Source organism: Thalassophryne amazonica, chromosome 13, assembly GCF_902500255.1.
Source record: "Thalassophryne amazonica chromosome 13, fThaAma1.1, whole genome shotgun sequence".
NCBI classification, from domain to species: domain Eukaryota; kingdom Metazoa; phylum Chordata; class Actinopteri; order Batrachoidiformes; family Batrachoididae; genus Thalassophryne; species Thalassophryne amazonica.
In genome coordinates, this window is record NC_047115.1 from 99,226,929 (window position 1) to 99,247,283 (window position 20,355).

The following is a 20,355-nucleotide window of genomic DNA, read 5'->3' on the forward strand; positions in this document are numbered from 1 at the left end:
CGTCCAGACATGTTTCAAATGGACATAGTTTAAGACATTGTCAAAAAAAATGACAGAATGGAGATGCAGCATCTGAAGACGTTTTGTTGTTGGGCTTGAGTGAGATTAAGTTGAGAAAGTCTCTTCAGTCTGTGGACAGTGTCCTGTCTCAGGTTTTGTCTTTTTTACATTTGAAAGTGAAGATGGACTTTATTCACTCACTTTAAACTGAAAAGGGAATTTATTTGTTTTCCAAGTAACTCTTGATTTAAAAGAAATTTACAACTGATTCAAAGAATTCAGGCTTTTTTAAGGACGTGAGACGAGACCAGAGACGTTTAAACTTTTATTAACATTTGACACGGAGCCAATCAGAAATAAAAAACAACAACACAGGATGATTGATCGATGAAGGTTCTCAGTCTTTCCAGTCAGAGATATCGTGAAGTGTACTGCACAGTAACCGGACTTCTGGTTTCATCTTCACTTTCACAAACACAGAACCCTGAAAAAGACACAGAGACATGTTTGTCTCAAACTAAACCCAAACTGTACAAGATATTTTATTTTACAGAAAGTCCCAAAGAAATGAAGGACAACAGGCAGACAAACAAACCTACAGAGACCAGAGAATCTACAGAAACCAGAGAACCAACAGAGACCAGAGAATCTTCAGAAACCAGAGAACCAACAGAGACCAGAGAACCAACAGAGACCAGAGAATCTACAGAGACCAGATAATCTACAGAGACCAGAGAATCTACAGAAACCAGAGAATCTACAGAAACCAGAGAACCAACAGAGACCAGAGAATCTACAGAGACCAGAGACTCTACAGAGACCAGAGAATCTACAGAAACCAGAGAATCTACAGAGACCAGATAACCTACAGAGACCAGTTAATCTACAGAGACCAGACAAACTACAGAAACCAGATAATCTACAGAGACCAGAGAATCTACAGAGACCAGATAATCTACAGAGACCAGACAAACTACAGAAACCAGAGAATCTACAGAGACCAGAGAATCTACAGAGACCAGATAATCTACAGAGACCAGACAAACTACAGAAACCAGAGAATCTACAGAGACCAGAGAATCTACAGAGACCAGACAAACTACAGAAACCAGAGAATCTACAGAGACCAGAGAATCTACAGAAACCAGAGAACCAACAGAGACCAGAGAATCTACAGAGACCAGAGAATCTACAGAAACCAGAGAACCAACAGAGACCAGAGAATCTACAGAGACCAGAGAATCTACAGAGACCAGATAATCTACAGAAACCAGAGAATCTACAGAGACCAGAGAATCTACAGAAAACAGATAACCTACAGAGACCAGATAATCTACAGAGACCAGACAAACTACAGAAACCAGAGAACCTACAGAGACCAGAGAATCTACAGAAACCAGAGAATCTACAGAGACCAGAGAATCTACAGAAACCAGAGAACCAACAGAGACCAGAGAATCTACAGAGACCAGAGAATCTACAGAGACCAGATAATCTACAGAAACCAGAGAATCTACAGAGACCAGAGAATCTACAGAAAACAGATAACCTACAGAGACCAGATAATCTACAGAGACCAGACAAACTACAGAAACCAGAGAACCTACAGAGACCAGAGAATCTACAGAAACCAGAGAATCTACAGAGACCAGATAACCTACAGAGACCAGATAATCTACAGAGACCAGACAAACTACAGAAACCAGAGAACCAACAGAGACCAGAGAATCTACAGAGACCAGATAACCTACAGAGACCAGACAAACTACATAGACCAGACAAACTACATAGACCAGAGACTCTACAGAGACCAGAGACTCTACAGAGACCAGAGAACCTACAGAGACCAGAGAATCTACAGAAACCAGAGAATCTACAGAGACCAGAGAATCTACAGAAAACAGATAACCAACAGAGACCAGATAATCTACAGAGACCAGACAAACTACAGAAACCAGATAACCTACAGAGACCAGATAATCTACAGAGACCAGACAAACTACAGAAACCAGAGAACCTACAGAGACCAGAGAATCTACAGAAACCAGAGAATCTACAGAGACCAGATAACCTACAGAGACCAGATAATCTACAGAGACCAGACAAACTACAGAAACCAGAGAACCAACAGAGACCAGAGAATCTACAGAGACCAGATAACCTACAGAGACCAGATAATCTACAGAGACCAGACAAACTACATAGACCAGAGACTCTACAGAGACCAGAGACTCTACAGAGACCAGAGAACCTACAGAGACCAGAGAATCTACAAAGATCAGAGAACCTACAGAGACCAGAGAATCTACAGAAACCAGAGAATCTACAGAGACCAGACAAACTACAGACACCAGAGAATCTACAGAGACCAGAGAATCTACAGAAACCAGAGAATCTACAGAGACCAGAGAATCTACAGAGACCAGACAAACTACAGAAACCAGAGAATCTACAGAGACCAGATAATCTACAGAGACCAGAGAATCTACAGAAACCAGAGAATCTACAGAAACCAGAGAACCAACAGAGACCAGAGAATCTACAGAGACCAGAGACTCTACAGAGACCAGAGAATCTACAGAAACCAGAGAATCTACAGAGACCAGATAACCTACAGAGACCAGTTAATCTACAGAGACCAGACAAACTACAGAAACCAGATAATCTACAGAGACCAGAGAATCTACAGAGACCAGATAATCTACAGAGACCAGACAAACTACAGAAACCAGAGAATCTACAGAGACCAGAGAATCTACAGAGACCAGAGAATCTACAGAGACCAGACAAACTACAGAAACCAGAGAATCTACAGAGACCAGATAATCTACAGAGACCAGACAAACTACAGAAACCAGAGAATCTACAGAGACCAGAGAATCTACAGAAACCAGAGAACCAACAGAGACCAGAGAATCTACAGAGACCAGAGAATCTACAGAAACCAGAGAACCAACAGAGACCAGAGAATCTACAGAGACCAGAGAATCTACAGAAACCAGAGAATCTACAGAGACCAGAGAATCTACAGAAAACAGATAACCAACAGAGACCAGATAATCTACAGAGACCAGACAAACTACAGAAACCAGATAACCTACAGAGACCAGATAATCTACAGAGACCAGACAAACTACAGAAACCAGAGAACCTACAGAGACCAGAGAATCTACAGAAACCAGAGAATCTACAGAGACCAGATAACCTACAGAGACCAGATAATCTACAGAAACCAGACAAACTACAGAAACCAGAGAACCAACAGAGACCAGAGAATCTACAGAGACCAGATAACCTACAGAGACCAGATAATCTACAGAGACCAGACAAACTACATAGACCAGAGACTCTACAGAGACCAGAGACTCTACAGAGACCAGAGAACCTACAGAGACCAGAGAATCTACAAAGATCAGAGAACCTACAGAGACCAGAGAATCTACAGAAACCAGAGAATCTACAGAGACCAGACAAACTACAGACACCAGATAACCTACAGAGACCAGAGAATCTACAGAAACCAGAGAATCTACAGAGACCAGAGAATCTACAGAAACCAGAGAATCTACAGAGACCAGAGAATCTACAGAAACCAGAGAAACAACAGAGACCAGATAACCTACAGAGACCAGATAATCTACAGAGACCAGACAAACTACAGAAACCAGAGACCTACAGAGACCAGAGAATCTACAGAAACCAGAGAATCTACAGAGACCAGAGAATCTACAGAAACCAGAGAACCAACAGAGACCAGAGAATCTACAGAGACCAGAGAATCTACAGAAACCAGAGAATCTACAGAGACCAGAGAATCTACAGAAACCAGATAACCAACAGAGACCAGATAATCTACAGAGACCAGACAAACTACAGAAACCAGATAACCTACAGAGACCAGATAATCTACAGAGACCAGACAAACTACAGAAACCAGAGAACCTACAGAGACCAGAGAATCTACAGAAACCAGAGAATCTACAGAGACCAGATAACCTACAGAGACCAGATAATCTACAGAGACCAAACAAACTACAGAAACCAGAGAACCAACAGAGACCAGAGAATCTACAGAGACCAGATAACCTACAGAGACCAGATAATCTACAGAGACCAGACAAACTACATAGACCAGAGACTCTACAGAGACCAGAGAACCTACAGAGACCAGAGAATCTACAAAGATCAGAGAACCTACAGAGACCAGAGAATCTACAGAAACCAGAGAATCTACAGAGACCAGACAAACTACAGACACCAGATAACCTACAGAGACCAGAGAATCTACAGAGACCAGAGAATCTACAGAAACCAGAGAATCTACAGAGACCAGAGAATCTACAGAGACCAGACAAACTACAGAAACCAGAGAATCTACAGAGACCAGATAATCTACAGAGACCAGAGAATCTACAGAAACCAGAGAATCTACAGAGACCAGAGAATCTACAGAAACCAGAGAAACAACAGAGACCAGATAACCTACAGAGACCAGATAATCTACAGAGACCAGACAAACTACAGAAACCAGAGACCTACAGAGACCAGAGAATCTACAGAAACCAGAGAATCTACAGAGACCAGATAACCTACAGAGACCAGATAATCTACAGAGACCAGACAAACTACAGAAACCAGAGAATCTACAGAGACCAGAGAATCTACAGAAACCAGAGAACCAACAGAGACCAGAGAATCTACAGAGACCAGAGAATCTACAGAAACCAGAGAACCAACAGAGACCAGAGAATCTACAGAGACCAGAGAATCTACAGAGACCAGAGAATCTACAGAGACCAGAGAATCTACAGAAAACAGATAACCAACAGAGACCAGATAATCTACAGAGACCAGACAAACTACAGAAACTAGATAACCTACAGAGACCAGATAATCTACAGAGACCAGACAAACTACAGAAACCAGAGAACCTACAGAGACCAGAGAATCTACAGAAACCAGAGAATCTACAGAGACCAGATAACCTACAGAGACCAGATAATCTACAGAGACCAGACAAACTACAGAAACCAGAGAACCAACAGAGACCAGAGAATCTACAGAGACCAGATAACCTACAGAGACCAGATAATCTACAGAGACCAGACAAACTACATAGACCAGAGACTCTACAGAGACCAGAGACTCTACAGAGACCAGAGAACCTACAGAGACCAGAGAATCTACAAAGATCAGAGAACCTACAGAGACCAGACAAACTACAGACACCAGATAACCTACAGAGACCAGAGAATCTACAGAGACCAGAGAATCTACAGAAACCAGAGAATCTACAGAGACCAGAGAATCTACAGAGACCAGACAAACTACAGAAACCAGAGAATCTACAGAGACCAGATAATCTACAGAGACCAGAGAATCTACAGAGACCAGAGAATCTACAGAAACCAGAGAATCTACAGAGACCAGAGAATCTACAGAAACCAGAGAATCTACAGAGACCAGAGAATCTACAGAAACCAGAGAAACAACAGAGACCAGATAACCTACAGAGACCAGATAATCTACAGAGACCAGACAAACTACAGAAACCAGAGACCTACAGAGACCAGAGAATCTACAGAAACCAGAGAATCTACAGAGACCAGAGAATCTACAGAAACCAGAGAACCAACAGAGACCAGAGAATCTACAGAGACCAGAGAATCTACAGAGACCAGAGAATCTACAGAAACCAGAGAATCTACAGAGACCAGAGAATCTACAGAAACCAGATAACCAACAGAGACCAGATAATCTACAGAGACCAGACAAACTACAGAAACCAGAGAACCTACAGAAACCAGAGAATCTACAGAGACCAGATAACCTACAGAGACCAGATAATCTACAGAGACCAGACAAACTACATAGACCAGAGACTCTACAGAGACCAGAGAACCTACAGAGACCAGAGAATCTACAAAGATCAGAGAACCTACAGAGACCAGAGAATCTACAGAAACCAGAGAATCTACAGAGACCAGACAAACTACAGACACCAGATAACCTACAGAGACCAGAGAATCTACAGAGACCAGAGAATCTACAGAAACCAGAGAATCTACAGAGACCAGAGAATCTACAGAGACCAGACAAACTACAGAAACCAGAGAATCTACAGAGACCAGATAATCTACAGAGACCAGAGAATCTACAGAAACCAGAGAATCTACAGAGACCAGAGAATCTACAGAAACCAGAGAAACAACAGAGACCAGATAACCTACAGAGACCAGATAACCTACAGAGACCAGATAATCTACAGAGACCAGACAAACTACAGAAACCAGAGACCTACAGAGACCAGAGAATCTACAGAAACCAGAGAATCTACAGAGACCAGATAACCTACAGAAACCAGATAATCTACAGAGACCAGACAAACTACAGAAACCAGAGAATCTACAGAGACCAGAGAATCTACAGAAACCAGAGAATCTACAGAAACCAGAGAATCTACAGAGACCAGATAATCTACAGAGACCAGACAAACTACAGAAACCAGAGAATCTACAGAGACCAGATAATCTACAGAGACCAGAGAATCTACAGAGACCAGAGAATCTACAGAAACCAGAGAACCAACAGAGACCAGATAACCTACAGAGACCAGACAAACTACAGAAACCAGAGACCTACAGAGACCAGAGAATCTACAGAAACCAGATAATCTACAGAGACCAGATAACCTACAGAGACCAGATAATCTACAGAGACCAGACAAACTACAGAAACCAGAGAACCAACAGAGACCAGAGAATCTACAGAAACCAGAGAATCTACAGAGACCAGAGAACCTACAGAGACCAGACAAACTACAGAAACCAGAGAACCGAGAGAGACCAAAGAATCTACAGAGACCTGAGAACCTACAGAGATGAGAGAACCTACAGAGACGAGAGAACCTACAGAGACAAGAGAACCTACGGAGACCGGAGAACCTATGGAGACCAGAGAACCTACGCAGACCAGAGAACCTACAGAAACCTGAGAAAAAACAGAGACCAGAGAACCTACAGAGACCAGCAAACCTACAGAGACCAGAGAACCTACAGAAACCAGAGAACCTACAGAGACCTGAAAACCTACAGAAATCAGAGAATCTACAGAGATTAGAGAATCTACAGAGATCAAATCAAATCAATTTTATTTATATAGCGCCAAATCACAACAGTTGCCCCAAGGCGCTTTATACTGTAAGGCAAAAGCCATACAATAATTACAGAAAAACCCCAACGGTCAAAACGACCCCCTGTGAGCAAGCACTTGGCGACAGTGGGAAGGGAAAACTCCCTTTTAACAGGAAGAAACCTCCAGCAGAACCAGGCTCAGGGAGGGACAGAGAACCTCCAGAGACCTGAGAAACTACAGAAACCTGAGAACCTACAGAGACCAGAGAACCTACAGAAGCCTGAGAACCTACAGAGGCCTGAGAACATGCCGGAGACCTGAGAACTTTCAGAGACCAGAGAATCTACAGAGACCAGAGAACCTACAGAGACAAGAGAACTTATAGAGACCAGAGAACCTACAGAGATCTGCAGGTAGCACTTTGACCGTGTCAATGGTGCTACTCTTCAACCAGAGGTGGAGGTGAGAGTTTAAGTTGGAAATCTGATGAAGTTTGTGTTGTGCTGAGAAGTCCCGTTTTCTCGTTGCCATGAGAGAGTTCAGATAAAATCGCCAACTAAAGGGAGGAATAAAAAAAAGAGAACAAAGGTTCTTCATCATTAATTTGACAAACAACCGCTCTTTCATTTAACTGATGGAATTTGTTCTGTGTGTGTGGAGTTTGAAGGTTTGTCTGGAGTCATCAAACAAGTTAATTTCCATAGAAAGTAATAAAATAATTTGTTAAATTTTTTTATAACTAGTGAGTTGTGTAATCGATTACTTCTTCCTGTAGTCAATTACATGTTGTGAAATCAATTACTTGTGTAACCCATTACGTTATCTGGAATCCATTTCTTTTTTACCTCAGATATTGAACTAAATCAAATAAAAAAAAAATTATATGGTGAAATGACTCAAAGACTAAGTGTTTCCCTGAGAGAATGAGACAGACAGAGACGTTGTGTCTTCTCAAAGAGTGTCCCTACCCTGGACGGTCCTCGATATAAACAACGGAGCTCAGCCCAAGACTGTTCCTGAGGAAGGTCCAACGCTGCTTCAACGAACACCTGGACCACAGCAAAGACAACGGTCAACTAACACCTGGACCAAAGCAAAGACAACGGTCACCTAACACCTGGAGCAAAGCAAAGACAACGGTCAAGTAACACCTGGACCAAAGCAAAGACAACGGTCACCTAACACCTGGAGCAAAGCAAAGACAACGGTCAACTAACAGCTGAACCAAAGCAAAGACAACGGTCAACTAACAGCTGGAGCAAAGCAAAGACAAAGGTCAACTAACACCTGGAGCACAGCAAAGACAACGGTCAACTAACACCTGGACCAAAGCAAAGACAATGGTCAACTAACACCTGGAGCAAAGCAAAGACAACGGTCAACTAACACCTGGACCAAAGCAAAGACAACGGTCACCTAACACCTGGAGCAAAGCAAAGACAACGGTCAACTAACACCTGGACCAAAGCAAAGACAATGGTCACCTAACACCTGGAGCAAAGCAAAGACAATGGTCAACTAACAGCTGGAGCAAAGCAAAGACAAAGGTCAACTAACACCTGGAGCACAGCAAAGACAACGGTCAACTAACACCTGGACCAAAGCAAAGACAACGGTCAACTAACACCTGGAGCAAAGCAAAGACAACGGTCAACTAACACCTGGACCAAAGCAAAGACAACGGTCAACTAACACCTGGACCAAAGCAAAGACAACGGTCAACTAACACCTGGAGCAAAGCAAAGACAACGGTCAACTAACAGCTGGAGCAAAGCAAAGACAAAGGTCAACTAACACCTGGAGCACAGCAAAGACAACGGTCAACTAACACCTGGACCAAAGCAAAGACAACGGTCAACTAACACCTGGAGCAAAGCAAAGACAACGGTCAACTAACACCTGGACTAAAGCAAAGACAACGGTCAACTAACACCAGGAGCAAAGCAAAGACAACGGTCAACTAACACCTGGACTAAAGCAAAGACAACGGTCAACTAATACCTGGACTAAAGCAAAGACAACGGTCAACTAACACCAGGAGGAAAGCAAAGACAACGGTCAACTAACACCTGGAGCACAGCAAAGACAACGGTCAACTAACACCTGGACCAAAGCAAAGACAACGGTCAACTAACACCTGGAGCAAACCAAAGACAACGGTCAACTAACACCTGGAGCAAAGCAAAGACAACGGTCAACTAACACCTGGAGCACAGCAAAGACAACGGTCAACTAACACCTGGACCAAAGCAAAGACAACGGTCAACTAACACCTGGAGCACAGCAAAGACAACGGTCAACTAACACCTGGACTAAAGCAAAGATAACGGTCAACTAACACCTGGAGCAAAGCAAAGACAACGGTCAACTAACAGCTGGAGCAAAGCAAAGACAAAGGTCAACTAACACCTGGAGCACAGCAAAGACAACAGTCAACTAACACCTGGACCAAAGCAAAGACAACGGTCAACTAACACCTGGAGCAAACCAAAGACAACGGTCAACTAACACCTGGACCAAAGCAAAGACAACGATCAACTAACACCTGAACCAAAGCAAAGACAACGGTCAACTAACAGCTGGAGCAAAGCAAAGACAAAGGTCAACTAACACCTGGAGCACAGCAAAGACAACAGTCAACTAACACCTGGACCAAAGCAAAGACAACGGTCAACTAACACCTGGAGCAAAGCAAAGACAACGGTCAACTAACACCTGGAGCACAGCAAAGACAACGGTCAAGTAACACCTGGACTAAAGCAAAGATAACGGTCAACTAACACCTGGAGCAAAGCAAAGACAACGGTCAACTAACACCTGGACTAAAGCAAAGACAACGGTCAACTAACACCTGGAGCAAAGCAAAGACAACGGTCAACTAACACCTGTACTAAAGCAAAGACAACGGTCAACTAACACCTGGACCAAAGCAAAGACAACGGTCAACTAACACCTGGACTAAAGCAAAGACAACGGTCAACTAACACCTGGAGCAAAGCAAAGACAACGGTCAACTAACACCTGGACTAAAGCAAAGACAACGGTCAACTAACACCTGGAGCAAAGCAAAGACAACGGTCAACTAACACCTGTACTAAAGCAAAGACAACGGTCAACTAACACCTGGACCAAAGCAAAGACAACGGTTAACTAACACCTGGACTAAAGCAAAGACAACGGTCAACTAACACCTGGAGCAAAGCAAAGACAACGGTCAACTAACTCCTGGACTAAAGCAAAGACAACGGTCAACTATCACCTGGAGCAAAGCAAAGACAATGGTCAACTAACACCTGGACCACGGCAAAGACAACAGTCAACTAAAACCTGGATCACAGCAAAGACAACAGTCAACTAAAACCTGGATCACAGCAAAGACAACGGTCACCTAACACCTGGAGCACAGCAAAGACAATGGTCACCTAACACCTGGAGCACAACAAAGACAACGGTCAACTAACACCTGGAGCACAGCAAAGACAACGGTCAACTAACACCTGGAGCAAAGCAAACGGTCAACTAACACCTGGACCAAAGCAAAGACAACGGTCAACTAACACCTGAACCAAAGCAAAGACAACGGTCAACTAACAGCTGGAGCAAAGCAAAGACAAAGGTCAACTAACACCTGGAGCACAGCAAAGACAACGGTCAACTAACACCTGGACCAAAGCAAAGACAACGGTCAACTAACACCTGGACCAAAGCAAAGACAACGGTCAATTAACACCTGGAGCACAGCAAAGACAACGGTCAACTAACACCTGGACCAAAGCAAAGACAACGGTCAACTAACACCTGGACCAAAGCAAAGACAACGGTCAACTAACACCAGGAGCACAGCAAAGACAACGGTCACCTAACACCTGGACCACAGCAAAGACAACGGTCAACTAACACCTGGAGCACAGCAAAGACAACGGTCACCTAACACCTGGACCACAGCAAAGACAACGGTCAACTAACACCTGGACCACAGCAAAGACAACGGTCAACTAACACCTGGAGCACAGCAAAGACAACGGTCACCTAACACCTGGACCACAGCAAAGACAACGGTCAACTAACACCTGGACCAAAGCAAAGACAACGGTCAACTAACACGTGGAGCACAGCAAAGACAACGGTCAACGAACACTTGGACCACAGCAAAGACAACGGTCACCTAACACCTGGAGCAAAGCAAAGACAACGGGCAACTAACACCTGGAGCACAGCAAAGACAATGGTCAACTAACACTTGGACCACAGCAAAGACAACGGTCACCTAACACCTGGACTAAAGCAAAGACAACGGTCAACTAACACCTGAACCAAAGCAAAGACAACGGTCAACTAACAGCTGGAGCAAAGCAAAGACAAAGGTCAACTAACACCTGGAGCACAGCAAAGACAACGGTCAACTAACACCTGGACCAAAGCAAAGACAACGGTCAACTAACACCTGGAGCAAACCAAAGACAACGGTCAACTAACACCTGGACCAAAGCAAAGACAACGGTCAACTAACACCTGAAGCACAGCAAAGACAACGGTCAACTAACACCTGGACCAAAGCAAAGACAACGGTCAACTAACACCTGGAGCACAGCAAAGACAAAGGTCAACTAACACCTGGAGCACAGCAAAGACAACGGTCAACTAACACCTGGACCAAAGCAAAGACAACGGTCAACTAACACCTGGACCAAAGCAAAGACAACGGTCAATTAACACCTGGAGCACAGCAAAGACAACGGTCAACTAACACCTGGACCAAAGCAAAGACAACGGTCAACTAACACCTGGACCAAAGCAAAGACAACGGTCAACTAACACCTGGAGCAAAGCAAAGACAACGGTCAACTAACACCTGTACTAAAGCAAAGACAACGGTCAACTAACACCTGGACCAAAGCAAAGACAACGGTCAACTAACACCTGGACTAAAGCAAAGACAACGGTCAACTAACACCTGGAGCAAAGCAAAGACAACGGTCAACTAACTCCTGGACTAAAGCAAAGACAACGGTCAACTATCACCTGGAGCAAAGCAAAGACAATGGTCAACTAACACCTGGACCACGGCAAGGACAACAGTCAACTAAAACCTGGATCACAGCAAAGACAACAGTCAACTAAAACCTGGATCACAGCAAAGACAACGGTCACCTAACACCTGGAGCACAGCAAAGACAATGGTCACCTAACACCTGGAGCACAACAAAGACAACGGTCAACTAACACCTGGAGCACAGCAAAGACAACGGTCAACTAACACCTGGAGCAAAGCAAACGGTCAACTAACACCTGGACCAAAGCAAAGACAACGGTCAACTAACACCTGAACCAAAGCAAAGACAACGGTCAACTAACAGCTGGAGCAAAGCAAAGACAAAGGTCAACTAACACCTGGAGCACAGCAAAGACAACGGTCAACTAACACCTGGACCAAAGCAAAGACAACGGTCAACTAACACCTGGACCAAAGCAAAGACAACGGTCAATTAACACCTGGAGCACAGCAAAGACAACGGTCAACTAACACCTGGACCAAAGCAAAGACAACGGTCAACTAACACCTGGACCAAAGCAAAGACAACGGTCAACTAACACCAGGAGCACAGCAAAGACAACGGTCACCTAACACCTGGACCACAGCAAAGACAACGGTCAACTAACACCTGGAGCACAGCAAAGACAACGGTCACCTAACACCTGGACCACAGCAAAGACAACGGTCAACTAACACCTGGACCACAGCAAAGACAACGGTCACCAAACACCTGGACCAAAGCAAAGACAACGGTCAACTAACACGTGGAGCACAGCAAAGACAACAGTCAACGAACACTTGGACCACAGCAAAGACAACGGTCACCTAACACCTGGAGCAAAGCAAAGACAACGGGCAACTAACACCTGGAGCACAGCAAAGACAATGGTCAACTAACACTTGGACCACAGCAAAGACAACGGTCACCTAACACCTGGACTAAAGCAAAGACAACGGTCAACTAACACCTGGAGCACAGCAAAGACAACGGTCAACTAACACCTGGACTAAAGCAAAGACAACGGTCAACTAACACCTGAACCAAAGCAAAGACAACGGTCAACTAACAGCTGGAGCAAAGCAAAGACAAAGGTCAACTAACACCTGGAGCACAGCAAAGACAACGGTCAACTAACACCTGGACCAAAGCAAAGACAACGGTCAACTAACACCTGGAGCAAACCAAAGACAACGGTCAACTAACACCTGGACCAAAGCAAAGACAACGGTCAACTAACACCTGAAGCACAGCAAAGACAACGGTCAACTAACACCTGGACCAAAGCAAAGACAACGGTCAACTAACACCTGGAGCACAGCAAAGACAACGGTCAACTAACACCTGGACTAAAGCAAAGATAACGGTCAACTAACACCCGGAGCAAAGCAAAGACAACGGTCAACTAACACCTGGACCAAAGCAAAGACAATGGTCACCTAACACCTGGAGCAAAGCAAAGACAACGATCAACTAACACCTGAACCAAAGCAAAGACAACGGTCAACTAACAGCTGGAGCAAAGCAAAGACAAAGGTCAACTAACACCTGGAGCACAGCAAAGACAACGGTCAACTAACACCTGGACCAAAGCAAAGACAACGGTCAACTAACACCTGGAGCAAACCAAAGACAACGGTCAACTAACACCTGGACCAAAGCAAAGCCAACGGTCAACTAACACCTGGACCAAAGCAAAGACAACGGTCAACTAACACCTGGACCAAAGCAAAGACAACGGTCAACTAACACCTGGAGCACAGCAAAGACAACGGTCAAGTAACACCTGGACTAAAGCAAAGATAACGGTCAACTAACACCTGGAGCAAAGCAAAGACAACGGTCAACTAACACCTGGACTAAAGCAAAGACAACGGTCAACTAACACCTGGAGCAAAGCAAAGACAACGGTCAACTAACACCTGTACTAAAGCAAAGACAACGGTCAACTAACACCTGGACCAAAGCAAAGACAACGGTCAACTAACACCTGGACTAAAGCAAAGACAACGGTCAACTAACACCTGGAGCAAAGCAAAGACAACGGTCAACTAACTCCTGGACTAAAGCAAAGACAACGGTCAACTATCACCTGGAGCAAAGCAAAGACAATGGTCAACTAACACCTGGACCACGGCAAAGACAACAGTCAACTAAAACCTGGATCACAGCAAAGACAACAGTCAACTAAAACCTGGATCACAGCAAAGACAACGGTCACCTAACACCTGGAGCACAGCAAAGACAATGGTCACCTAACACCTGGAGCACAACAAAGACAACGGTCAACTAACACCTGGAGCACAGCAAAGACAACGGTCAACTAACACCTGGAGCAAAGCAAACGGTCAACTAACACCTGGACCAAAGCAAAGACAACGGTCAACTAACACCTGAACCAAAGCAAAGACAACGGTCAACTAACAGCTGGAGCAAAGCAAAGACAAAGGTCAACTAACACCTGGAGCATAGCAAAGACAACGGTCAACTAACACCTGGACCAAAGCAAAGACAACGGTCAACTAACACCTGGACCAAAGCAAAGACAACGGTCACCTAACACCTGGACCACAGCAAAGACAACGGTCAACTAACACCTGGAGCACAGCAAAGACAACGGTCACCTAACACCTGGACCACAGCAAAGACAACGGTCAACTAACACCTGGACCACAGCAAAGACAAAGGTCAACTAACACCTGGAGCACAGCAAAGACAACGGTCACCTAACACCTGGACCACAGCAAAGACAACGGTCACCTAACACCTGGACCACAGCAAAGACAACGGTCAACTAACACCTTGAGCACAGCAAAGACAACGGTCACCTAACACCTGGACCACAGCAAAGACAACGGTCACCTAACACCTGGACCACAGCAAAGACAACGGTCAACTAACACCTTGAGCACAGCAAAGACAACGGTCACCTAACACCTGGACCACAGCAAAGACAACGGTCAACTAACACCTTGAACACAGCAAAGACAACGGTCAACTAACACCTGGAGCACAGCAAAGACAACGGTAAATGTGGAGCAGGTGGACACGTAGGTCAGGAGCCGAACTGGGTTCAAATCCCACTCCTGCTTCCTGTCTGTGTCCTTGAACAAGACACTTAATCTGCATTGTCTTAGTCCATCCAGCTGTAAATCACAAACTGGCTTCAGCTGGGGACGTAACCTGCGTTGGACTGTTGTCCTGTTCAGGAGGAGTCGGAGACTCTCATCCACTTGATGCCACAAAATCCGGAGATAAACACAGACGCCAACGGGCCACAGGACCGACATCGGTCACAAAACAAAGCTGATGTTAATCATTTAAAGTGATCGATTTCTGTCAACGTCATCTTTTCACACACACTCAGTCAAAAACCTAATCAGTGGGCGTGGGTTAAGACCTACACTGTGTGGAATTTTTAAAAACCTGCTTGCTGTAAATCATGTCCAGTGGATCTTGTAAATGTTGAATGATTGACAGTATTGATGGCTTCATCTTCCAATTCACCGCCATTTCTACCAATCAAGTTTGATTATTTTCACCCTTGAAGACACGTTTCTGGAACCATAAACAGAGTCTCATGAACCCACAACCTTGTGTTCAATTAAGACATGACAGAGAAGTAAAAAAGCATTCTAAAGCACAGATGTTTTAGAGGGAGACATTCGGTGATCCATCACACTGTAACTGAGATGAAGCAATTCAAGGAAAAGTGAGTCTACATATTACCGAGTTATGAACGTCTGCTCCTGTCACATGATGCGCTGATGTCACACGAGTCTGAAACAAAGAAACAACAGAACGAGTCCCATTACAATGAACAGGCAAACAATTCAAGACAGAAAACTAGAGACATTCATCACGAAATGCCCCGTGCGCAGTATTATTTTCCATGCAAAGTGCAGTAATATGTACTTGTATGGGGTGGGTATTTGGTTGAAGCCTTATGTGTTTGATGTAAACTGGGATATATCCCAGTTTACATCAAACAATGAAAAAATTGGAGAGTGGCATAATATTTATTTAGAGGATGTGGAAAAAACAGTGACCATAAAAAGTCGGTCACGGTCGCCAGCCTTCAAAACAAATTCAACCACTGGTGACCTTGAAACGGAGATCAATGCTTTCTAATAATACTGCCTAATGGAAGCATGTATAAAGTGAATAAAATTGGTCCTAGCACAGAACCTTGTGGAACTCCATAATTAACTTTAGTCTGTGAAGAAGATTCCCCATTTACATGAACAAATTGTAATCTATTAGACAAATATGATTCAAACCACCGCAGCGCAGTGCCTTTAATACCTATGGCATGCTCTAATCTCTGTAATAAAATTTTATGGTCAACAGTATCAAAAGCAGCACTGAGGTCTAACAGAACAAGCACAGAGATGAGTCCACTGTCTGAGGCCATAAGAAGATCATTTGTAACCTTCACTAATGCTGTTTCTGTACTATGATGAATTCTAAAACCTGACTGAAACTCTTCAAATAGACCATTCCTCTGCAGATGATCAGTTAGCTGTTTTACAACTACCCTTTCAAGAATTTTTGAGAGAAAAGGAAGGTTGGAGATTGGCCTATAATTAGCTAAGATAGCTGGGTCAAGTGATGGCTTTTTAAGTAATGGTTTAATTACTGCCACCTTAAAAGCCTGTGGTACATAGCCAACTAATAAAGACAGATTGATCATATTTAAGATCGAAGCATTAATTAATGGTAGGGCTTCCTTGAGCAGCCTGGTAGGAATGGGGTCTAATAAACATGTTGATGGTTTGGATGAAGTAACTAATGAAAATAACTCAGACAGAACAATCGGAGAGAAAGAGTCTAACCAAATACCAGCATCACTGAAAGCAGCCAAAGATAACGATACGTCTTTGGGATTTATGCAGAAAACATGACCAGATTTACAGGTAAGAAAGTTTTATTGTGTTTTCACATCATGTGGTCCTCAGAAAGAGAGTTTACGTGCATTTGAGTGGAAAATAGTGTTAGTTGTTGACGCGTTGCAGAGGATCAGCTGTTTTTAGTGAGCAGATATGGAGAGGCTCAGCTCAGAATTCTAAATAAAGGAGAAAAAATAGCATAAAAATGTCTTTGTAAAGCTCAGTGCAGGTGTGCTGTTGTCACTGCGCTTTAAGAGGTGAGGACGAGTCGTAGCTGCTGCAGAAAACCGTGGATGAAAAGCTCACAGCTCTCTTAAAGTGGGTAGTTCAGTCGAACCCTGACCTCCTGCCCACGGACCAAGTTTAATGCTGCTATCGACCCACAATGCAAAAATAATAGTAACGCAGAGTGACTTGGAGAAGTAACTTTAATCTGATTACTGATTTGGAAAGATTAACACGTTAGATTACTCATTACTAAAAAAAGTTGTCAGATTAGAGTAACGCGTTACCAGCATCACTGATAACGGGTTGAATATGGGACACTTTGCAAGCTCTTTTTGATATGCTGATAAGTTATTTGGGACTTATTTTTTTTTATACTTTTGAATTACTTCGTCTCAGCTCGGTTTGAGGCCTACTTTGGCACTGAATTGTTTGAGGCCTGGGCATTTTTTGGTATCTATTAGCCCTGTAGCAGCTTTCCTCAGACCGCTGTGCTAAGCTAACCTCCACCAGACTGTTAGTCTCCTCTGCAGTAGCCAGCCTCCACCTTTGCTACAGCTAACCTTCAACAGGCTACTAGCCTCCAGCTCCGCAGTAGCCGACCTCCTTCAGGCAAACTGCCTTTGGCTCTGCTACAGCTAACCTCCACCAGGATACTTGCTCCCAGCTCTGCAGTAGCCGACCCCCACCAGGCCACCTACCTCCAGCTTTACTATAGCTAACGTCCACCAGGCTACTAGCCTCCAGCTCTGCATAGCCGGCCTCCACAAGGCTATCAGCCTCTACCTCAGGAGCAACCACCCTCCATCAGGCTAGCTGGCTTCTTACTGGCTACCAGCTCCTACTAGTCCTGCTATAGTGTTGATCAGCCCCGTAGCAGCTAGCCTCTCTCAGCTTTGTGGCTGCAGCTATCTCTTTACTGTACACACTGACTTCCGTGAACTACTCTCTCCCTTCCCAGTGAAGTCCATACAAAGGCAATGCGTTTAAACCTGGCCTTGCTTGTTGTTGACGTGACTCTCTGGGACTTTGCCGGCTCTAATGGTGTGTACAAATCAGGGAATGTGTACTCCCCTCCAATAGTTAGGGTTAGGGTTAACCCTAGGGCTAACCCTAACCCAAACCCTCAAACGGTTGCTCTACTCAGCAATCTAACTGTGCAAGCACGTCATTATTTTACGTGGATTTTTTTTAACTATGCTAACTGGTTGTATCTTGTTTGTATCTTTGTCTTAGAGACCAACTTTGTTGTTTCAGAAAAGTCTTGTCATATGTGCAACTATGTCACAGTCCAAAAAGATATCTTACACAGCTCACAGAGAGCCCCACACATCCCAATCTTAAATCCCCTGACAAATCTTCACTAATCAACTTGTTCTTGACTAATGCTCCACACAAGTATTCCATGACAGGCATCTTCACCAATGCTATAAGTGACCATTGTGTGATAGCCACAGTGAGGAATGCAAAGGTCCTAAAAATGAAACCCCGCTTTGTAATCAAACGCAACATGAAGGCATTTGTTGAACAGGCATTTCTTCTCGACTTATATGACCTTGACTGGGATCAAATTGAACTATGTAATGATGTACAGATTGCGCGGGAGTTCTTCCATGAAGGTTTCTCCGCTCTTGTTGACAAACACACTCCCCTTAGGAGGTATAAAGTCAAAGGAATAGATAACCTATGGTTCACGCCTGAGCTATCTGACCTTTTACGGAAAAAAAGATCTAGCTTGGGCTACGGGCAGATACACTGGGTCTGAGGCTGATTGGCTTACGTTCAGGAGACTCAGAAATTGTTTTACTTTTCTGATCGAAAAAGCCAAATCCCACTTTTACCTCTCAACAACAACGGAAAACTTAAATGACCTCAAAAAATTTTGGAAAATGATTAAATCCATCTCAGCCGATGAGAATCACAGTGACCTCCCACCTAGTATTGTTTATAATCAGTGGTGGGCACAGTTCCGATAACCGATAATTATCGAAGATAATGTTTTCATTATCAGATTATCTTTTCAAATAACTTTGACAACAATTATCGGACTAATTATCTTCCGATAGATTTTTGTCCGATAATTTTTATACCGTTAACGTGGTAAACAAAGCTGAACAGCTACAAACACTTATAAAATTTAAAATCAGTTGAGCACCTACCTGTTAAATGTTTCATAGCTGATGTGTAGTTCTACCTTCTGCAAAACAGAGACGAGCTGCTTCAAGAAGAAACTGCTCTATCCTCTGCAGTCAAAGTAGAACTGGTCACAAAAAAAACTCATTTCTTTTAACACCATACTGATACGCGGCCAATATCACCCAAGTCATCCAGAGGCATACATGTTTAACTTATGGTTCAAATTTTAACCAAACTAATTTTGGACAAGTTATTTAAATTAACGTCACGTCTGAAGTTTTATAATGTGAAAATATCAGATATATGTTTTAATTTGAAAGTAATACGCTAATTGTTAAGGTTTTAGTGTGGACATGCTGTGCCCAGTGCATTATGAGTATGATAGGGTAATCTCAGTACGTTCACGACATCAATCAATCAATCAATTTTTTTATATAGCGCCAAATCACAACAAACAGTTGCCCCAAGGCGCTTTATATTGTAAGGCAAGGCCATACAATAATTATGTAAAACCCCAACGGTCAAAACGACCCCCTGTGAGCAAGCACTTGGCTACAGTGGGAAGGAAAAACTCCCTTTTAACAGGAAGAAACCTCCAGCAGAACCAGGCTCAGGGAGGGGCAGTCTTCTGCTGGGACTGGTTGGGGCTGAGGGAGAGAACCAGGAAAAAGACATGCTGTGGAGGGGAGCAGAGATCGATCACTAATGATTAAATGCAGAGTGGTGCATACAGAGCAAAAAGAGAAAGAAACAGTGCATCATGGGAACCCCCCAGCAGTCTACGTCTATAGCAGCATAACTAAGGGATGGTTTAGGGTCACCTGATCCAGCCCTAACTATAAGCTTTAGCAAAAAGGAAAGTTTTAAGCCTAATCTTAAAAGTAGAGAGGGTGTCTGTCTCCCTGATCTGAATTGGGAGCTGGTTCCACAGGAGAGGA

At 43.8% G+C, this 20,355-nt stretch overlaps 1 protein-coding gene across 1 annotated transcript in view; it reads right to left on the bottom strand.

Moving 5' to 3' along the window:
- Window positions 1-312: 312 nt before the first annotated feature.
- vps8 (VPS8 subunit of CORVET complex) overlaps window positions 313-20,355 on the bottom strand; it is a 371,669-nt gene continuing 351,626 nt past the window's right edge. Inside the window, exons 43-46 of the mRNA XM_034184542.1 lie at window positions 15,897-15,947; window positions 8,103-8,183; window positions 7,536-7,690; window positions 313-484 (exon numbers count right to left, since the gene is read on the bottom strand). Coding sequence (XP_034040433.1) covers window positions 7,574-7,690; window positions 8,103-8,183; window positions 15,897-15,947 — 249 coding nt within the window. The 3' untranslated portion in view covers window positions 313-484; window positions 7,536-7,573. The remainder of the gene's footprint in view (window positions 485-7,535; window positions 7,691-8,102; window positions 8,184-15,896; window positions 15,948-20,355) is intronic.